The sequence below is a fragment of the Nomascus leucogenys genome, chromosome 13 (assembly GCF_006542625.1).
Source record: "Nomascus leucogenys isolate Asia chromosome 13, Asia_NLE_v1, whole genome shotgun sequence".
NCBI lineage: Eukaryota > Metazoa > Chordata > Mammalia > Primates > Hylobatidae > Nomascus > Nomascus leucogenys.
The window spans coordinates 27,024,863-27,042,562 of record NC_044393.1 but is presented as its reverse complement, the minus strand read 5'-3'; the positions used below and the strand labels follow the sequence as shown (position 1 = coordinate 27,042,562).

Genomic DNA, 17,700 nt, shown 5'->3' with positions numbered 1-17,700 from the left:
AAAAATCACAGACACTCAACACCATCCTGTGAAAGCAGCCGGGAGGGAGGCTGGGAGGTAAAGCCACAGGGATGGAGCTGCCCAAGACCATGGGAACCCACTTCTTGTATCAGCATGACCTGGATGTGAAACATGGAGTCAAAAGAGGTCATTTTGGAGCTTTAAGATTTGACTGCCCCACTCAATTTCAGACTTGCATGGGGCCTGTAGCCCCTTTGTTTTGGCCAACTTTTCTCATTTGAAATGACTGTATTTACCCAGTGCCCATGCCCCTATTGTAGCTAGGAAGTAACTTACTTGCTTTTGATTTTACAGGCTCATAGATGGAAGTGACTTGCCGTATCTCAGATGAGATGTTGAACTGTGGAGGTTTGAGTTAGTGCTGAAATAAGACTTTGGGGGACTGTTAGGAAGGCATGATTGGTTTTGAAATCTGAGGATGTGAAGATTTGGGAGGGGCCAGGGGCAGAATGATATGGTTTGGCTGTGTCCCCACCCAAATCTCATTGTGAATTGTAACTCCCACAATTCCCACATGTTGTGGGAGAAACCCAGTGGGAGGTGATTGAATTATGGGGTCAGGTCTTTCCTGGGCTTTTCTCACGATAGTGAATGTGTCTCACGAGATCTGATTCTTTTAAAAACAAGAGTTTCCGCTGGGTATGGTGGCTCACGCCTGTAATCCCAGCACTTTGGGAAGCTGAGGCAGGCGGATCATGAGGTCAAGAGATCGAGACCATGCTGGCCAATATGGTCAAACTCCGTCTCTACAAAAATACAAAAATTAGCTGGGCATGGTGGCACGTGCCTGTAGTCCCAGCTACCTGGGAGGCTGAGGCAGGAGGATCACCTGAACCCAGGAGGCAGAGGTTGCAGTGAGCCAAGATCCCACCACTGCACTCCAGCCTGGTGACAGTGCGAGACTCTGTCTCAAAAATAAACAAACAAACAAAAAACAGAAGTTTCCCTGCACAAGCTCTCTCTTTGCCTGCCACCATCCACGTAAGATGTGACTTGCTCCTCCTTGCCTTTCGCCATGACCGTGAGGCCTCCCCAGCCATGTGGAACTGTAAGTCCATTAAACCTCTTTTTCTTCCCAGTCTCGGTCGGGTATTTCTTTATCAGCAGTGTGAAAATGGACTAATATAGTATCTGAGACTTAAAAAAAAATTTAAGGTGAAATCTACATAACACAAAATTAACCATTTTAAAATGTACAATACAGTGGCATTTAGTAAATTCACAATGTTATGCAACTACACCACCTCTATCAAGTTCCAAAATAGTTTCATCACTCCCCCCAAAAAAACTCTGTATCCATTAAGCAGTTATTTTTCACTTTCCCCCTAGACCCTGGAAACCACAGGAACATTAACTTTTAAGTTATTCTAAGGAATTTTAAAGACATAAAGTAGATATTAAAACAGACAGATTTTAGATGGCTGTGCAACTGCTTCCAGTCATACAGAAAATTTTTCAATAATATCAATTCCAATTTTTATTAGCCATTTTATGTACATTGATACCAAGTCCTGAAAACTGATAAAAACATGTCCAGAATTTCTTTTTTTCCTTTTCTGAGAAAGGGTCTTGCCCTCTCACCTAGGATGGAGTGTAGTGGTGCAATCACAGCTCACTGCAGCCTCAGAATCTCCCAGCCTCAAGTGATCCTCTCATGTCGGTCTCCTGAGTAGCTGGGACTATAGGCACATGCCATCACACCCAACTAATTTTTTTATTTTTTGTAGAGATGAGGGCTATGTTGCCCAGGTTAGTCTTGAACTCCTGGACTGAAGCAATTCTCCTGCCTCGGCCTCCCAAAGTGTTGGGATTATTGGCATGAGCCACAGGACCTGGCCCATGGTTTCTTATACAGTCAATGTACAAATGCTTATTTATATTTTGCACAATAATGAAGATAAAAATAACAATTATAGCAACATACAAATATGTACAAGGATTCCAGACACTTTGTTTTTTGGCTTATAACAATGTGTAGATACTACACAAAGAAGGAGGATGTAATTTTCATTTACAAGCAAAATGTGACCAAAATCCCTTTTCTTCTTAAAATTGAAAAATGAAATTCTGGAGAATACTAATCAGTGACAGCCAAATCTTAGACTTTTTAAAATTAACCATGGTTAAACATAGGTGAGTTAAACATTGTGCCTTTCCAAAATTAAGGTTTGCAGTTAGAAACATAAACATTTGATAAAACTTCTCAAAATTAATTATGAGTGGCTTATTCATGTCTTTTGGATTCCAGACACACACTAGAAAAAGTAAATGTTAAAGAGGTGATATTTTGGAAAGCATCCCTAGTACTGAAAAGCATCCCTAGTACTGAAAAGCATCCCTAGCACTGAAAAAAGCCTCCCTAATACTGAAAAGCATCCCTAGTACTGAAAAACATCTTCAGGAGTACTCAGTACTCCCTAGTACATCCCTAGTACTGAAAAAAGCATCCCTAGTACTGAAAAGCATCCCTACTACTGAAAAACATCTTTAGGAGTACCCAGTGGTCAGACACTAGCAGGAAACTCATGATGCACTAACAATACTGAGAACAAAGTGGGGGAAGTAATAAGCAGCTATTTTACTGATGTATTAAATATATTAGAATTATGAGGCATGAGATGATATTTATGTGGTTTTTAAAAGGTTTAAAATATTCTTAGGGACTCAATTAGATATTGAGAATGACTGATACTATGATTTCAAAAACAGTATATCACACATAATCATGGTGTTACCTTACTAATAGGAATTTAGTTTTTAATAACTAACTGAATTTTACTTTACTGGCTTGAGAAGCAGCTGCCTATTTTGAGAACTACATGAGTTAATACGATCATATATAATTAAGTTAATGTCACAGAAACCAAAATGATAATAGTTTACAAAAGAAGAAAGTGCCCCATTTATTGGGTTGTGACATCAGGCTGAGATGGCTTAGGGTTGGAAAGCAAGGATGAGTGTAGCACTGGAGCTCAGGTACAAATCTGTTTATAAAGCTCAAGGAGAGAAAAGGCACGAGAAGGGGTGAGACAACTCTGAATGGCGGTGGCACCTGGATGTGGAATTACCACAGTGGGCCAGAGACAGGCTGGTACATAACCCTCTGGCCAGGTACTATGGGAACCAACCCCTTCCTTCAATATTAAATTGAGAATACAAATATCTCAAAGCATGCTTACCAAAAGGAGATTATTTATCCTCATATTACAAAACACAGAAGGAGACATTTATTTTTAAAAGAGGGCTAAAAAGTTATGGAGTTTCTCCTTATTTCATCTTGAAAACTAACTCAAAGAGCAAACATTAAAAAAAATTCCCTATTAATATAGATATGTATTTTTGAGATGGAGTTTTACTCTTGTTGTCCAGGCCGGAGTGCAGTGGCACAACCTCGGCTCACCACAACCTCCGCTTCCTGGGTTCAAGCAATTCTGCCTCAGCCTCCCAAGTAGCTGGGATTACAGGCATGCACCATCACACCTGGCTAATTTTGTATTTTTAGTACAGATGGGGTTTCTCCATGTTGGTCAGGCTGGTCTCGAACTCCCGACCTCCGGTGATCTGCCTGCCTTGGCCTCCCAAAGTCCTGGGATTACAGGCGTGAGCCACTGCGCCTGGCCGGACTATTAGTATTTTTAAAAGGCACTTAAAATATTCCTTTCCAATCCAACTCAAAATACATCTCTGTCAACTACATTTTGGATAAATATTTTAAAATGCACATAATTTTTGTGCAATTATTTCTTATAACCCAGTGATATTTATCATCTATAGGGCTAAAAGGTTTGAAAGACAGAGCTCCAACTTTCTGCAGAACAATCTGAAAGTGCTTTTATCATAGAAACAAGAACAACATTAATGATTTGCTCTTTCACTGACAACATCCTGTAGTCGTTTCAGTAAAACATCATCATTTTCTTGACAGACGCGTTTGGCAGGGGATTCTGCATCACTATCGATGGCTATTACTCGCTTCTTGGTTCTCTGCTCACCTTGCCTTATCATGTTGTTGATATCTTTCAAACTCTGTGCAGAAATAGAGAACGTGTGTGAGTAAAAGAGAAAGAGGGGAAATGGCAGCAAACAACCAAGCTAATTGTTTTTTCCTGTGCTCTATCCTCTATCCAAATCTTAACACTGGGATAAGGATTCTTTTTAAAACTTAGAACAACCTAATAAGGGATAGCTTCAACTAATCTTTTCAGGTGGTTTAAAAATTAGATTTAAGGCCAGGTGTGGTGGCCTGTAATACCAGCACTTTGGGAGGCCAAGATGGTTCAATCACTTGAGCCCAGGAGTTTCAGACCAGCCTGGGCAACACGGCAAACCTGGTCTCTACAAAAAATACAAAAATTAGCCAGGTGTGGTGGCTTGTGCCTGTAGTCTCAGATACTCGGAAGGTTAAGGAGCATCACCTGAGCCTGGGAAGGTTGAGGCTGCAGTGAGCAGTGATCACGCCTGGGAAACAGAGTGAGATCCTGTCTCAAAAACCAGACTGGACCAGACCGGACCGGACCGGACCGGACCAAACCAAACCAAACCAAACCAAGCCAACTGAGTTTACTGTATAACAGTAGCTCTCGATGTGTAGTACCCAGACCAGAAGCAGCAGAAACATCTAGAATTTTTTATTTTTTGAGACAGGATCTCTCTCTGTTGCCCAGGCTGGAGTGCAGGGCATGATCTTGGCTCACTGCAAGCTCTGCCTCCTGGGCTCAAGCTATTCTCCTGCCTCAGCCTCCCTAGCTGGGACTACAGGTACATGCCACCATGCCTGGCTATTTTTTTGTCTTTTTAGTAGAGACAGGGTTTTGCCATGTTGGCCAGGCTGGTCTTGAACTCCTGGCCTCAAGTGATCCCCCCCATCTCGGTCTCCCAAAGTGCTAGAATTACAGGTGTGAGCCACCGTGCCTGGCCTTATCTGTTTTTTTTTTTTTTTTTTTTTGAGAGGAAGTCTTGTTCTTGTCACCCAGGCTGGAGTGCAATGGCACGATCTCGGCTCACTGCAACCTCTGCCTCCTGGGTTCAAGTGATTCTCCTGCCTCAGCCTCCTGAGTAGCTGGGATTACAGGTGCCCACCACCATGCCCGGCTAATTTTTGTATTTTTAGAGACGGGGTTTCACCATGTTGGCCAGGCTGGTCTTGAACTCCTGATCTCGTGATCTGCCTGCCTCGGCCTCCCAAAGTGCTGGGATTACAGGTGTGAGCCACCGCGCCCGGCCCTAATCTGTTTTAACAAGCCCTCCCAATGATTTTAAAGCTCCCTACAGTTTGAGATCCTCTTCCTTAGAGTAATGATTTTCAACATTTTTTTTTTTTTTTTTTTTTTGAGACAGAGTCTCGTTCTGTCACCCAGGCTGGAGTGCAAAGGGGTGATCTCCGCTCACTGCAACTTCTGCCTCCTGGGTTCAAGTGATTCTCCTGCCTCAGCCTCCAGAGCAGAGTAGCTGAGATTACAGGTGCACACTACCATGCCTGGCTAATTTTTTGTATTTTTAGTACAGACGGGGTTTCGCCATGTTGCCCAGGCTGGTCTTGAACTCCTGAGCTCAGGCAATCTGCCCGCCCTGGCCTCCCAAAGTGCTAGGATTACAGGCTTGAGCCACTGTGTCCAGTCAGGTATATTATCTTAGCCAACTTTGTCAAGTATAGTAGGAATTCTGTAGTTATCTGTATAACTGAATAGGAAAGTAATAAGAAGGAGCCACTGTATTTGGACTGAGTTACAATCTGCCCCACTACAATTTCCTCCAGTTTATACTGATTCTGACTTCTGGAGACACACTGAACATATCTGCTTGATAGTCCATGAAGTATCTGAAAACAGCAATCATGTCCATACCACATCTTCACCACTGAATAAGGATAAGGATGGAGATGATCACAGAGTTGTCCATGTACATAAGAGGAGGCTTGTTTTTTCAGACATCTTCCTATCCTGGGTGCCATCTACCAAATGCACTTTCACTTCCAATGCCTTTCTTTCAACTTGACATCCCCCAGGTCTGACCACTTGCAGGTGTTGCCTTACTGGTCCCTTCTCAAGATCTTGCTTGAACAGGAAAACATGCTGGACTTTCAAAGTGAACTCCACAAACACCATGTCAATAATAATGGATTAAACTACCTCAAACTGAATATACTGCTCTTGATGAGAGGAGACATGCCATAGTTAACATTTCATATTTTATTAGTATAGTAGTAACTTGGCCAAAAAAAAAAAAAAAAAAAAAAAAGGCAAGATTAACAGTTACTGACTGTTAATCTGAAATCCAACTTTTAGCCTATTCACCTTACCTTAGAAGGGCTGCCATTGAACTTGTACAGCAGAGCACTTCTTGGTGTGAGGCCTGACCCATTCTTGTGCGGGGAAATATAAATGGAGTGCTGCTGGGAAATGCGGCGTGGTGAGCCTGGCTGTTGTTTGATATGTGGAAAAGGAGAGAGTGGTGGAACATCCATCTAAAATAACCCAAAAGTGAGATTTTTTAGATAAAAGTTTTTGAATCCCATATTTTTATTCTTATGGTATCTTCTAGTTAGAAATCAGTTATACTGTAAAAGCTCATTTATGGTTGAGAAAAGCAAAAAAAAAAAAAAATGATCCATTACTTCTTGTTGTTTTTTTTTTTTTGTTTTTTTTTTTTTTTAACAACAATAGATAAACTAGAATTTATTTTCCTGGATTTTTTTTTTTTTTTTTTTTTTTTTTTGAGATGGAGTATCTCTTGCTCTTTTTGCCCAGGCTGGAGTGCGATGGTGCAGATCGCACCTAGGCTCACTGCAACCTCTGCCTCCCAGGTTCAAGCAATTCTCCTCCCTCAGCCTCCCAAGTAGCTGGGATTACAGGCATCTGCCACCACGCCCGGCTAATTTTGTATTTTTAATAGAGATGACCATGTTGGCCAGGCTGGTCTCGAACTCCTGACCTCAGGTAATCCACCCACCTTGGCCTCCCAAAGTGCTGGGATTACAGGTGTGAGCCACTATGCCCGGTCTATTTTCCTGGATCTTTCAGGAAGTGCTATAACTAGTATTAAGAATTCTGGCCAGGCATAGTGGCTCACACCTGTAATGCCAGCACTTTGGGAGGCTGAGATGGGCGGATCACCTGAGGTCGGGAGTTTGAGACCCGCCTGGCCAACACGGTGAAACTGTCTCCACTAAAAATGCAAAAATTAGCTGGGTGTGGTGGCACATGCCTGTAATCCGAGCTATTTGGGAGGCTGAGGCACTAGAATTGCTTGAATCCAGGAGGCAGAGGTGTAGCAGTGAGCCCAGATTGTGCCACTGCACTCCATCCTGGGTGACAGAGCAAGACTCTGCCTCAAAAAAATAAAAAATAAAATAAAAAGAAAAAATAATAATTCTGGGGCCGGGTGCAGTGGCTCACTCCTATAATCCCAGCACTTTGGGAGGCCAAGGTGCTCGGATCACTCGAGGCCAGGAATTGGAGACCAGCCTGGCCAACATGGCGAAACCCCACTTCAGCCTCCTGAGTAGCTCCTAAAAATATAAAAATTAGCCAGGTGTGGTGGCGTGTGCCTGTACTCCCAGCCACTCGGGAGGCTGAGCATGACAGTTGTTTGAACCCAGCAGGCAGAGGTTGCAGTGAGCCGAGATTATGTCACTGCACTCCTCCCTGGGTGACAGGGTGAGATTCTGTCTCAAAAGAAAAAAAAAAAATCTGGACAAGACACCAGGAGTTAAGCCATGAGCATGAGAACCTCATATTCATGCTTAAAAAGTAAGGACAGGCCGGGCGTGGTGGCTCACGCCTGTAATCCCAATACTTTGGGAGGCCGAGGCAGGTGGATCATGAGGTCAGGAGTTCAAGACCAGCCTGGCCAAGATGGTGAAACCCCGTCTCTACTAAAAATACGAAAATCAGCTGGGCGTGGTGGCAGGCGCCTGTAATGCCAGCTACTCAGGAGGCTGAGGCACAGAATTGCCTGAACCCAGGAGGCAGAGGTTGCAGTGAGCCGAGATTGTGCCACTGCACTGCAGCCTGAGCAACAGAGCGAGACTCCTTCTCAAAAAAAAAAAAAAAAAAAAGTAGGGACAAAGGGTAACCAATCTTCTAACACTTGCTGTAACAATCTCTCTCTACACACATACCTCCTCACAACCAAAGCAGTAGCAGAGAGAATAAAAGAGGCAGAGAATTCTATAAGCCAGCAGGATGATTCCAACATGGAAAAAATCTGTTAATGAAATGGGAAAGACTTCATATGGAAATGGAAAAGATTTAGAAATAAGTTGGATGAGCAAGGATTTCATTTTTCTTTAATATCCTGTATAATGGAAATAAATTAAGATGGTAGAGATATTCAGAGTATAGCACGTGACAGAGGGGAAGTGAAACTGGAGCGGGATGAACAGTTATGACCTCTGAGGATAGTCATAGACCATATTCCATGAAAAGAGGAAGAACAGAAATCTACAGATGCACACAGATACATAGAAACAGCTATTGGCTGTCTGGCTGCAGCTTCTGCTAGGGCCTTCTTTTCTTTTCTTTTTTTTTTTTTTTTGAGGCAGGGTCTTGCTCTGTTGCCTGGACTGGAGTGTGGTGGTGCGATTGTGGCTCATTGCAGCCTTGACCACCTGGGCCCAAGCGATCCTCCTACCTTAGCTTGCTGAGTAGTTGGGACTAAAGGTGTGTACCAGCCACTACACGGCTAATTTTTAGGTTTTTTTTTTTTAAGAGACAGGGTCTTCCTGTGTTTCTAGGCTGGTCTCAAATTCCTGGACTCAAGCAAACCTCCAGGCTTAGCTTCCCAAAGTGCTGGGATTACAGGCTTGGGAGGCACCTGGCTGGTCTCTCTTTCTTAGAGCTAAAGTCTGGTCTTCTGGGAAGCAACCTCAGCTTACACACTGGCAACACTTTCTCAGGCCTGCTGCGACTGCCAAAACTAGGGTCTGCATAAAAATTTCTTAGTGGTGCCTCTATTAATGATCCAGGCCTATCTACTTTCTTTTGTCTTTTTTTTTTTTTTTTGAGACGGAGTCTTGCTCTGTTGTCCAGGCTGGAGTGCAATGGTTCAATCTTGGCTCACTGCAACTCTGCCTCTCGGGCTCAAGCAATTCTCCTGTCTCAGCCTCTCAAGTAGCTGGGATTACGGGTGCCCACCACCATGCCTGGCTAATTTTCGTATTTTTAGTAGAGATGGGGTTTCACCACGTTGGCCAGGCTGGTCTTGAACGCCTGACCTCAGGTGATCCACCTGCCTCAGCCTCCCAAAGTGCTGGGATTACAGGCATGAGCCGCAGCGCCTGACCTCCTTTTGTCTTTTTTTTTTTTTGAGACAGAGTTTCCCTCTTGTCGCCCAGGCTGGAGTGCAGTAGCGTGATCTCTGCTCACTGCAACCTCTGCTTTCTGGGTTCAAGTGATTCTCCTGCCTCAGCCTCCTGAGTAGCTGGGATTACAGGCGCCTGCCACCACGCCCAGCTAATTTTTGGTAGAGATGGGATTTCACTATGTTGGCCAGGCTGGTCTCAAACTCCTGACCTCTGGTGATCTGCCCGCCTCGGCCTCCCAAAGTGCTGAGATTACAGGCATGAGCCACCACACCTGGCCCCTTTTGTCTTTAACTTGAGAAAAACATTAATCTCACAATATAACAACAGAAAAATTGACCAAATTTGCTGGGTGCAGTGGCTCATGCCTGTAATCTCAGCACTCTGGGAGGCCGAGGTGGGCGGATCACAAGGTCAGGAGTTCAAGACCAGCCTGGCCAACACGGTGAAACCCTGTCTCTACTAAAGATACAAAAATTAGCCAGGTGTGGTGACATGCTCCTGTAATCCTAGCTACTAGGGAGGCTGAGGCAGGAGAATCACTTGAACCCGGGAGGCAGAGGTTGCAGTTAAGCTGAGATCACACCATTGTACTCCAGCCTGGGTGACAGGGTGAGACTCTGTTTCAAAAAAAAAAAAAAAAGAAAACAAAAAAAACCAAATTAGTTGTTTTAATATTCATGTTCCCATCAAGTTCTTACCCATATGTATACGGAATTTCTAGCAACATAATCATGGTATAGATAAAATTCATGCCAGGCGTGGTAGTTCACACCTGTAATCATCACTTTAGGAGGCTGAGGTGGGTAGATTGCTTGAGTCCAGGAGTTCAAGACCAGCCTGGCCAACATGGTGAAACTCCGTATCTACTAAAAATACAAAAAAATTAGCCAGGCGTGGTGGCACGTGGCTGTCGTACCAGCTATTCAGGAGGCTGGGGTGGGAGGATCGCTTGAGGCCTGGAAGCAAAGGTTGCAGTGAGCCGAGATCTCGCCACTGCACTCTAGCCTGGGCAACAGATCCCATGATTTCCTCTGGTCTCTGTTGTACCATAGCCTTAATCACTGATTAAGTTACTAGTCATGCTCTGATTAATTGCTAGTAATTTTACTTTGACATATTTATCTAGCAAAATAAACTTACAGTAATCCAACTATGACAGCAAATAATAATAAAGTAGTAAAACATAAAACATACCATATGGTCCTGATTCGACAAGTCGTATTTCAGTGCAAATGACTTCACTCTTCCTACATATATTGTATTGTAAAATTTTATAAGATCACCTCTTTCCTCTTTCACTGGTCCACTGGAACAGTCAGGTGTTTTTGTAGCATCTTCCAAGTCTGTTAAAAAGAATGCAATGTTGTGATACAAAGCATACTTTTTATTTTTTATTTTTTGAGACAGGGTCTCACTTTGTCACCCAGGGTGGAGTGCAGTGGTGCAATCTTGGCTCACTGCAGCCCTGACCTCCTGGATTCAAGTGATCCTCCCACCTCAGCCTCCTGAGTAGCTGGGACTACAGGCACGTGCCACCATGCCTGGCTATTTTTTATTTTTAGTAGAGACGGGGTTTTGCCATGTTGCCCAGGATGGTTTCCAACTCCTGGGCTCAAGTGATCCGCCAGTCTCAGCCTCTCAAAGTGCTGGGATTACAGGCGTGAGCCGCCATGCCCAGCCACAAAGCATACTTTAATATACAGGTTGGTGATTTAAATTACCTTTCTACAATATTAAAAAAATCCCACAAATCTTTATGTAGAGAAATTAATATTTTCAGAGAAGGTTCAGAAATCCATCTGTATTACTTATAAGTCAAATTGGAATCTAGAGAAATGCAAACATATGAACTGAAGGTGGTGCTCTTTCCTCTAGATTCCACTTCAGAATGTTTTCACAACCATAGCTGTTGAGCTCACTGTCACTAGTGGCTCTTAGAGGGGCAACAGCCCTGGGCTGGTGTTTAGCTAAGTTCTACAGTATGGGAGGCAGTGGCAAACCTCAGCTTCAGATAACTAAAAGGCCTGCAGATATTCTTCTTGTGTCTTTTGAGAAAGGTGGAAAAATTCTAAAAGGTAAAGCATATCCTGAGAGGTTAAGGAAGAAGCAAAATGAATTACATTTATTTCTCTGCAAATACATGGCAGGTGACAGGTGTTCTAAGAGCCTTATTGTACCACATACAACAGGAACCCTGATCAGGAACCAGTGTTCAGGTTTTACTGAGCACCCTCAATTGTAAAATAACAGCTTACCCCAACATAGTTTCCTACTTAATGGTGCAACTCTGGGATAGCTTGTGAAACCAGGCAGAACTTTGTCCTGCTATTTTTTGGGGAAGGAAGGGAAGAGTATTACAGAGTATTACAAACTATCATTTACTTGTATACACAAGAACCATGTGTTTAGAAGAGCTAAGAAAACCACTACCAATTAAAAAGAATTTAGCATATATATGTAAAAAGCTCTCATTCTCAATACACTGGCCTACAAACATTGAGAACATGGGTAGAAGCAATGCCTTCACCTTAGGAAAACCAGAAAACACAAACATGGTTCAAAGACCAAAGAGCCCCAGGGGATCTCAGTCTTAATTTGGATGTCTTTTTCACTTCTGCTATTTCTAAAGGATCTTGACTAGGGTGGGAGGGGAGGGGAGCTATGTGGTTAAATAAAGTTGAGGAAATGCTGTAAATTATATTGGAAATTCAGAAATCCATGTTAGTATAAGGCTCTGAGAAGTACTGTAGTGGGGAAAAAAATAACTCGCATATTCACTTTAATTCCATACTTCCCCAATTTTTTATGTATAGTCTCTCTTCTCCCAAAACACTTTTTTTTTTTCTTTTTGTTTTTTTGAGATGGAGTCTTGCTCTGTCACCCAGCCTGGAGTGCAGTGGCGCAATCTCGGCTCACTGCAGTCTCTGCCTGCTGGGATCCAGCGATTCTCCTGCCTTAGCCTCCTGGGTAGCTGGGATTACAGGAGCATACCACCATGTCTGGCTAATTTTTGTATTTTCAGTAGAGAAGGGGTTTCGCCATGCTGGACAGGCTGGTCTTGAACTCCTGACCTCAGGTGATCCGCCCGCCTTGGCCTCCCAAAGTGCTGGGATTACAGGCGTGAGCCACTGTGCCTGGACCCCCCAAAACACTTATACTACCATTCTGGGAAACACTGTTTCAAAGGATACTGGCTTGTTAACAGCTCTTCTAGGTTATTCTCATTATATGGATCAATTAAAATTATTTCTTTTTGTTTTGTTTTTATGAAAGGTTCTTGATCCTCTTGCCTCAGCCTCCTGAGTAGCTGGGACTACAGGCGCATGCTGCCACACCCAGCTAATTTTTTTTTTTTACTTTTTGTAGAGACAGGGTCTCCTTATGTTTTCTAGGCTGGTCTGTAACTCCTGGGCTCAAGTGATCCTCCCACCTTGGCCTCCCAAAGTGCTGGGATTACAGACATGAGTGACCACGCCTGGCCTAAAATTATTTAATGTCCTCCTTGAATTAGAAATTTCTTGAGACAGAGACTATAGTGTCTCCATATTTCTGTGTCATTCCAATTCCAGCTGTTAATACTTACATAAGGTAAGGAGCTATACTTTACTTGAATGAACCAAACATTTAAAATTGTGGGAGGCTGGGTGTGGTGAAACCCTGTCTCTATAAAAAATTTTTTTAAAAATTAAAGAAATTTAAAAACTAGGTGTGGTGGCATGCACCTTTAGCCCTAGCTACTTGGGAGGCTGAGATGAGAGGATAGCTTGAACCCAGGAAATCAAGGTTGCAGTGAGCTATGATTGCCCCATTACATTCCAGCCTGGGCAACAGAGCAAGATCTCATCTCTAAAATTAAAAAAAAAAACTAAAGAAAAAAAGACATTTAAAAAAACATACTTGGCTGGGTGTGGTGGCTCACGCCTGTAATTCCAGCACTTTGGGAGGCTGAGGTGGGAGGATCACTTGAGCCCAAGAGTTCCAGACCAGTCTGGGCAACACAGTGAGACCCTATCTCGGTCTCCCAAAGTGCTGGGATTATAGGTGTGAGCCACCATGTCCAGCCAGAAATGGGTTTTTATTGATGAAAACAGTGAATGTTTATTAAGTGTGACTAATGCTAAAAAAGCCATACTCATTAATATAATAAATTTGATATTGCTTATAAATAATAGCTATTACTAAGGCCTTACTGTAAACAAGCCTTGTATTAAATATTATATATATGCGTATATGTATACATAGTTGTGTATTGCATAATGATGGGTTATCTTCTCAGAAATGCATTGTTGAAATGATTTTGTCATGAGAATACTACAGAATATACTTACACAAACCTAGATTGTATGGCCAACTACACACCTAGGCTGGATGGTATAGTATATTGCTCCTAAGTTACAAACCTGTACAGCATGTTACTGTACTGAATACCACAGGCAATTGTATCACAATGGCAAGTATTTGTGCATCTAAATATATCTAAACATAGAGAAGGTATAGTAAAAATACAGCACTATAATCTTATAGTTGTATATGTTGTATGCATGGGCCATCACTGACTCAAATATCATTATATGGCACATGACTGTGTGTGTGTATATGCCCACACATACATACATATACATATAATTATCTTTATTTTTAGAGACAAGATCTTGCTCTATCACCCAGGCTGAAGTGCAGTGGTGCAATCACAGTGCACTACAATCTCAAATTCCTGGATTCAAGCGATCTTCCTGCCTCAGCCTCCCAAGTAGTTGGGACTACAGGTGTGAGCCACCATGCCTAGCTAATTTTTTATTTTCATTTTTTGCAGACGGGGGCCTTGCTGTGTTGCTCATGCTGGTCTTTAATTCCTGGGCTCAAGGGATCCTCCTGCCTCAGCCTTCCAAAGTGCTGGGATTACAAGCATGAGCCACAACACTCAGCCTAAATATAATTCTTTTTAATCCTTAAAACAACTTTCTAAGGAAGTAATGTAAAGTTTTCAATTAACTACAATACACTTGAGTACACTGTTATGTTTGTGTTACTTAGGTTAAGCTATAACCTGGGTCTCACAAGTATTCTAATCAAGACTGACACTCTGGAGTGGTCTGCTAACATGACATTGAAGAATTCATAGCCCATGAGGAGTGAGCTGGTGTTTTAATCAGGAAATTCATTCTCCACTCCAACAGTTTCTGTTAGGCATATCTCAATCAATGACCAACGCTTTGCTCATTAACATACTCAAGGTCAGAATTTTTTTTTTTTTTTTTTTTTTTTAAGAAAGAGTCTTGCTCTGTTGCCTAGGCTGGAGTGCAGTGGCACAATCTCAGCTCACTGCAACCTCAGCCCCCAGGGTTCAAGCAATTCTCCTGCCTCAGTCTCCGAAGTGGCAGGGATTACAAGTGCTCACCACCATGCCTGGCTAATTTTTGTATTTTTAGTAAAGATGGGGTTTCACCATGTCGGCAAGACTGGTCTCAAACTCCTGACCTCAAGTGATCCGCCTGCCTCGGTCTCCCAAAGTGCTGGGATTACAGGTGTGAGCCACCATGTACAGCCGGAAATGGGTTTTTACTGATGAAAATAGTGAATGTTTATTAAGTGTGACTAACGCTAAAAATGAGCTCATGTTCAGGAAACAAAAAGTATTTAAGATAAGCAGATTGGTTAAAATATTTGAGACACTACCCTCAATAGCCATGAAAGGGATGAAAGATCCAGAGAAGTCTCTCGGCTTTACTCTTAGGGATAATAACATCAAGGCTAAAAGCTCTGAGAAGTCCTGTGTTCAGCCCTGAATTCTGATCCATGGTATTTGCTTGATGCTAGCTTTAAGACTGACTGAATCCTGCATCTGAAATCTTGACACCTGTTCTTGAGCAAATCTTTTCTATGGGTGGTGGTCAGACATAGAACTGGGATATATGAACTTACTGCATAGGATATATAAATTGTGTGTGTGCTTTTTAAACAGTAATTATTTTACAACCCATAATGAATTTGTTTATAGAACCAGAACTGTTCTTCCCAAGTCGGTGTTCTTTGGTGTGTCCAAATCTGGGTCATAGCATCTAGCCATAGCTCTAAAAACTGGAAGGTGACTTATCTGAATATAGACTTGTCTGATTGTATACCCTCCTACATAACTTTCTCTCTCTCTCTTTTTTTTTTTTTTTTTTTTTGAGACAGGTTCTTGCTCTGTCTGGAGTACAGTGGCAAGATCATGGCTCACTGCAGCCTTGACATCCTGGGCTCAAGCCAACCTCCCAATTCAGCCTTCTGAGTAGCTTGGACTACAGAAGCCCACCACCATGTGTGGCTATTTTTAAAAATTTTTTGTAGCAATAGGCTCTCACTATGTTATCCACAATGGTCTTGAACTCCTGGGTTCAAACCACTCTCCTGGCTTGGCCTCCCAAAGTGCTGGGATTATAGACGTAAGCCACTGTGCTCTCGCTTTTTGGGTGCCAGAATTCCTGAGTTCATTATCACTGGATATTCTCCCTGCCCTGTGCCACCACCACTGTACAGGATCTGTAACAATCGTTGTTTGCTTACTTGCTAATAAATATATCTAGTTAATAACCGTATGTAAGGCAGAGTGCAGTGGCTCACGCCTGTAATCCCAGCACTTTGGGAGGCCAAGGCAGATGGATCACTTGAACCCAGGAGTTCAAGACTGGCCTTGGCAACATGGTGAAACCCCATCTCTACAAAAAATGTAAAAATTAGCCAGGCCGTGGCTGAGCCGAGAATCACTTGGGCCTGGGAGGTCAAGGCTGCAGTGAGCTGTGACTGTGCCACACTGTACTCCAGCCTGGGTGACAGAGCAAGACATGGTCTCAAAACAAACAAAAGGTCAGGTGCAGTGGCTGATGCCTGTAATCCCACCACTTTGGGAGGCCAAGGCAGGCAGAACACCTGAGATCAGGAGTTCAAGACCAGCCTGGCCAACATGGCAAAACCCCGTCTCTACTAAAAATACAAAAATTAGCTGGACGTGGTGGCAGGTGCCTGTAATCCCAGCTACTCGGGAGGCTGAGGCAGGAGAATCACTTGAACCTGGGAGGCGGAGGTTGCAGTGAGCCGAGATCGCACCATTGCACTCCAGCCTGGGCGACAAGAGTGAGACTATCTCAAAAAAAAGAAAAAAAAAGAAAAAAATTGGGTAGCAGAATTTGATCTGAAACCTAGATATACAGGAAGTGGCAAACTCTCAGTCACCTCAAGTTTCTTTGGCAGATACTTATCAAAAAGAAAACAAGACAGAAAAGGACATCATCTATTATCTTTTGCTTACTTCTACTCTCTAGAACTTCACTGCTCTTGTAGCTCAGATACTTGCTAGCAGTTAGTTTCTCATAGAAAAAACACAAAACAGGCAAGGGATCCACAGCTTTCTAGCTAACCTCTGATGTCTGGTTTTGTAGGAACAGGAAAACCACCGCGGATAGGTAAGCAACATGTATAACAAATATAGAAAATGGCTTTTTGTTGTTTTTTTTTTGAGACGGAGTCTAGCTCTGTCGCCCAGGCTGGAGTGCAGTGGCACAATCTCCGCTCACTGAAAGCTCCACCTCCCGGGCTCACGCCATTCTCCTGCCTCAGCCTCAGGAGTAGCTGGGACTACAGGCGCCTGCCACCACGCCTGGAGAATTTTTTGTATTTTTAGCGGAAACGGGGTTTCACCGTGTTAGCCAGGATGGTCTCGATCTCCTGACCTCATGATGCACCCGCCTTGGCCTCCCAAAGTTCTGGGATTACAGGCGTGAGCCACCGCGCCCAGCCTTGTTTGTTTTTTTGAGATAGAGTCTTGCTCTGTCGCCCAGACTGGAGTGCAGTGGCGGGATCTTGGCTCACTGCAACCTCTGCCGCCCGAGTTCAAGCGATTCTCCTGCCTCAGCCTCCTGAGTAGCTGGGATTACAGGTGTCTGCCACTGCACCTGGCTGATTTTTGTAGTTTTAGTAGAGATGGGTTTCACCATCTTGGCCAGGCTGGTCTTGAACTCCTGACCTTGTGATCCACCCACCTCGGCCTCCCAAAGTACTGGGATTACAGGCGTGAGCCACTGTGCCCAGCATTTTTTTTTTTTTTCTTGAGATGGAGTCTCACCCTGTCACCCAGGCTGGAGTGCAGTGGTGTGATCTTGGCTCACTGCAACCTCTGCCTCCTGGGTTCAAGCAATTCTTGTGCCTTAGCCTCCTAAGTAGCTGGGATTACAGGTGCTCGCCACCATGCCCGGCTAATTTTTGTATTTTTAGTAGAGACAAGGTTTCGCCATGTTGGCCAGGCTGGTCTCGAACTCCTGACCTCAGATGATCCACCCACCTTGGCCTCCCAAAGTGCTGGGATTACAGGTGTGAGCCACCGCACCCGGCCAGGGTTA

The 17,700-nt window shown here is 43.5% G+C and overlaps 1 protein-coding gene across 2 annotated transcripts in view; it reads right to left on the bottom strand.

The window, feature by feature from the left end:
* Positions 1 to 1,472: 1,472 nt before the first annotated feature.
* Positions 1,473 to 17,700, bottom strand: part of RBL1 (RB transcriptional corepressor like 1) — a 93,377-nt gene continuing 77,149 nt past the window's right edge. For both annotated transcript variants that reach the window (XM_030826408.1, XM_003253543.4), the window contains exons 20-22: positions 10,520 to 10,668; positions 6,320 to 6,484; positions 1,473 to 4,047 (exon numbers count right to left, since the gene is read on the bottom strand). In XM_030826408.1, coding sequence (XP_030682268.1) covers positions 3,877 to 4,047; positions 6,320 to 6,484; positions 10,520 to 10,668 — 485 coding nt within the window. In that variant the 3' untranslated portion in view covers positions 1,473 to 3,876. The remainder of the gene's footprint in view (positions 4,048 to 6,319; positions 6,485 to 10,519; positions 10,669 to 17,700) is intronic.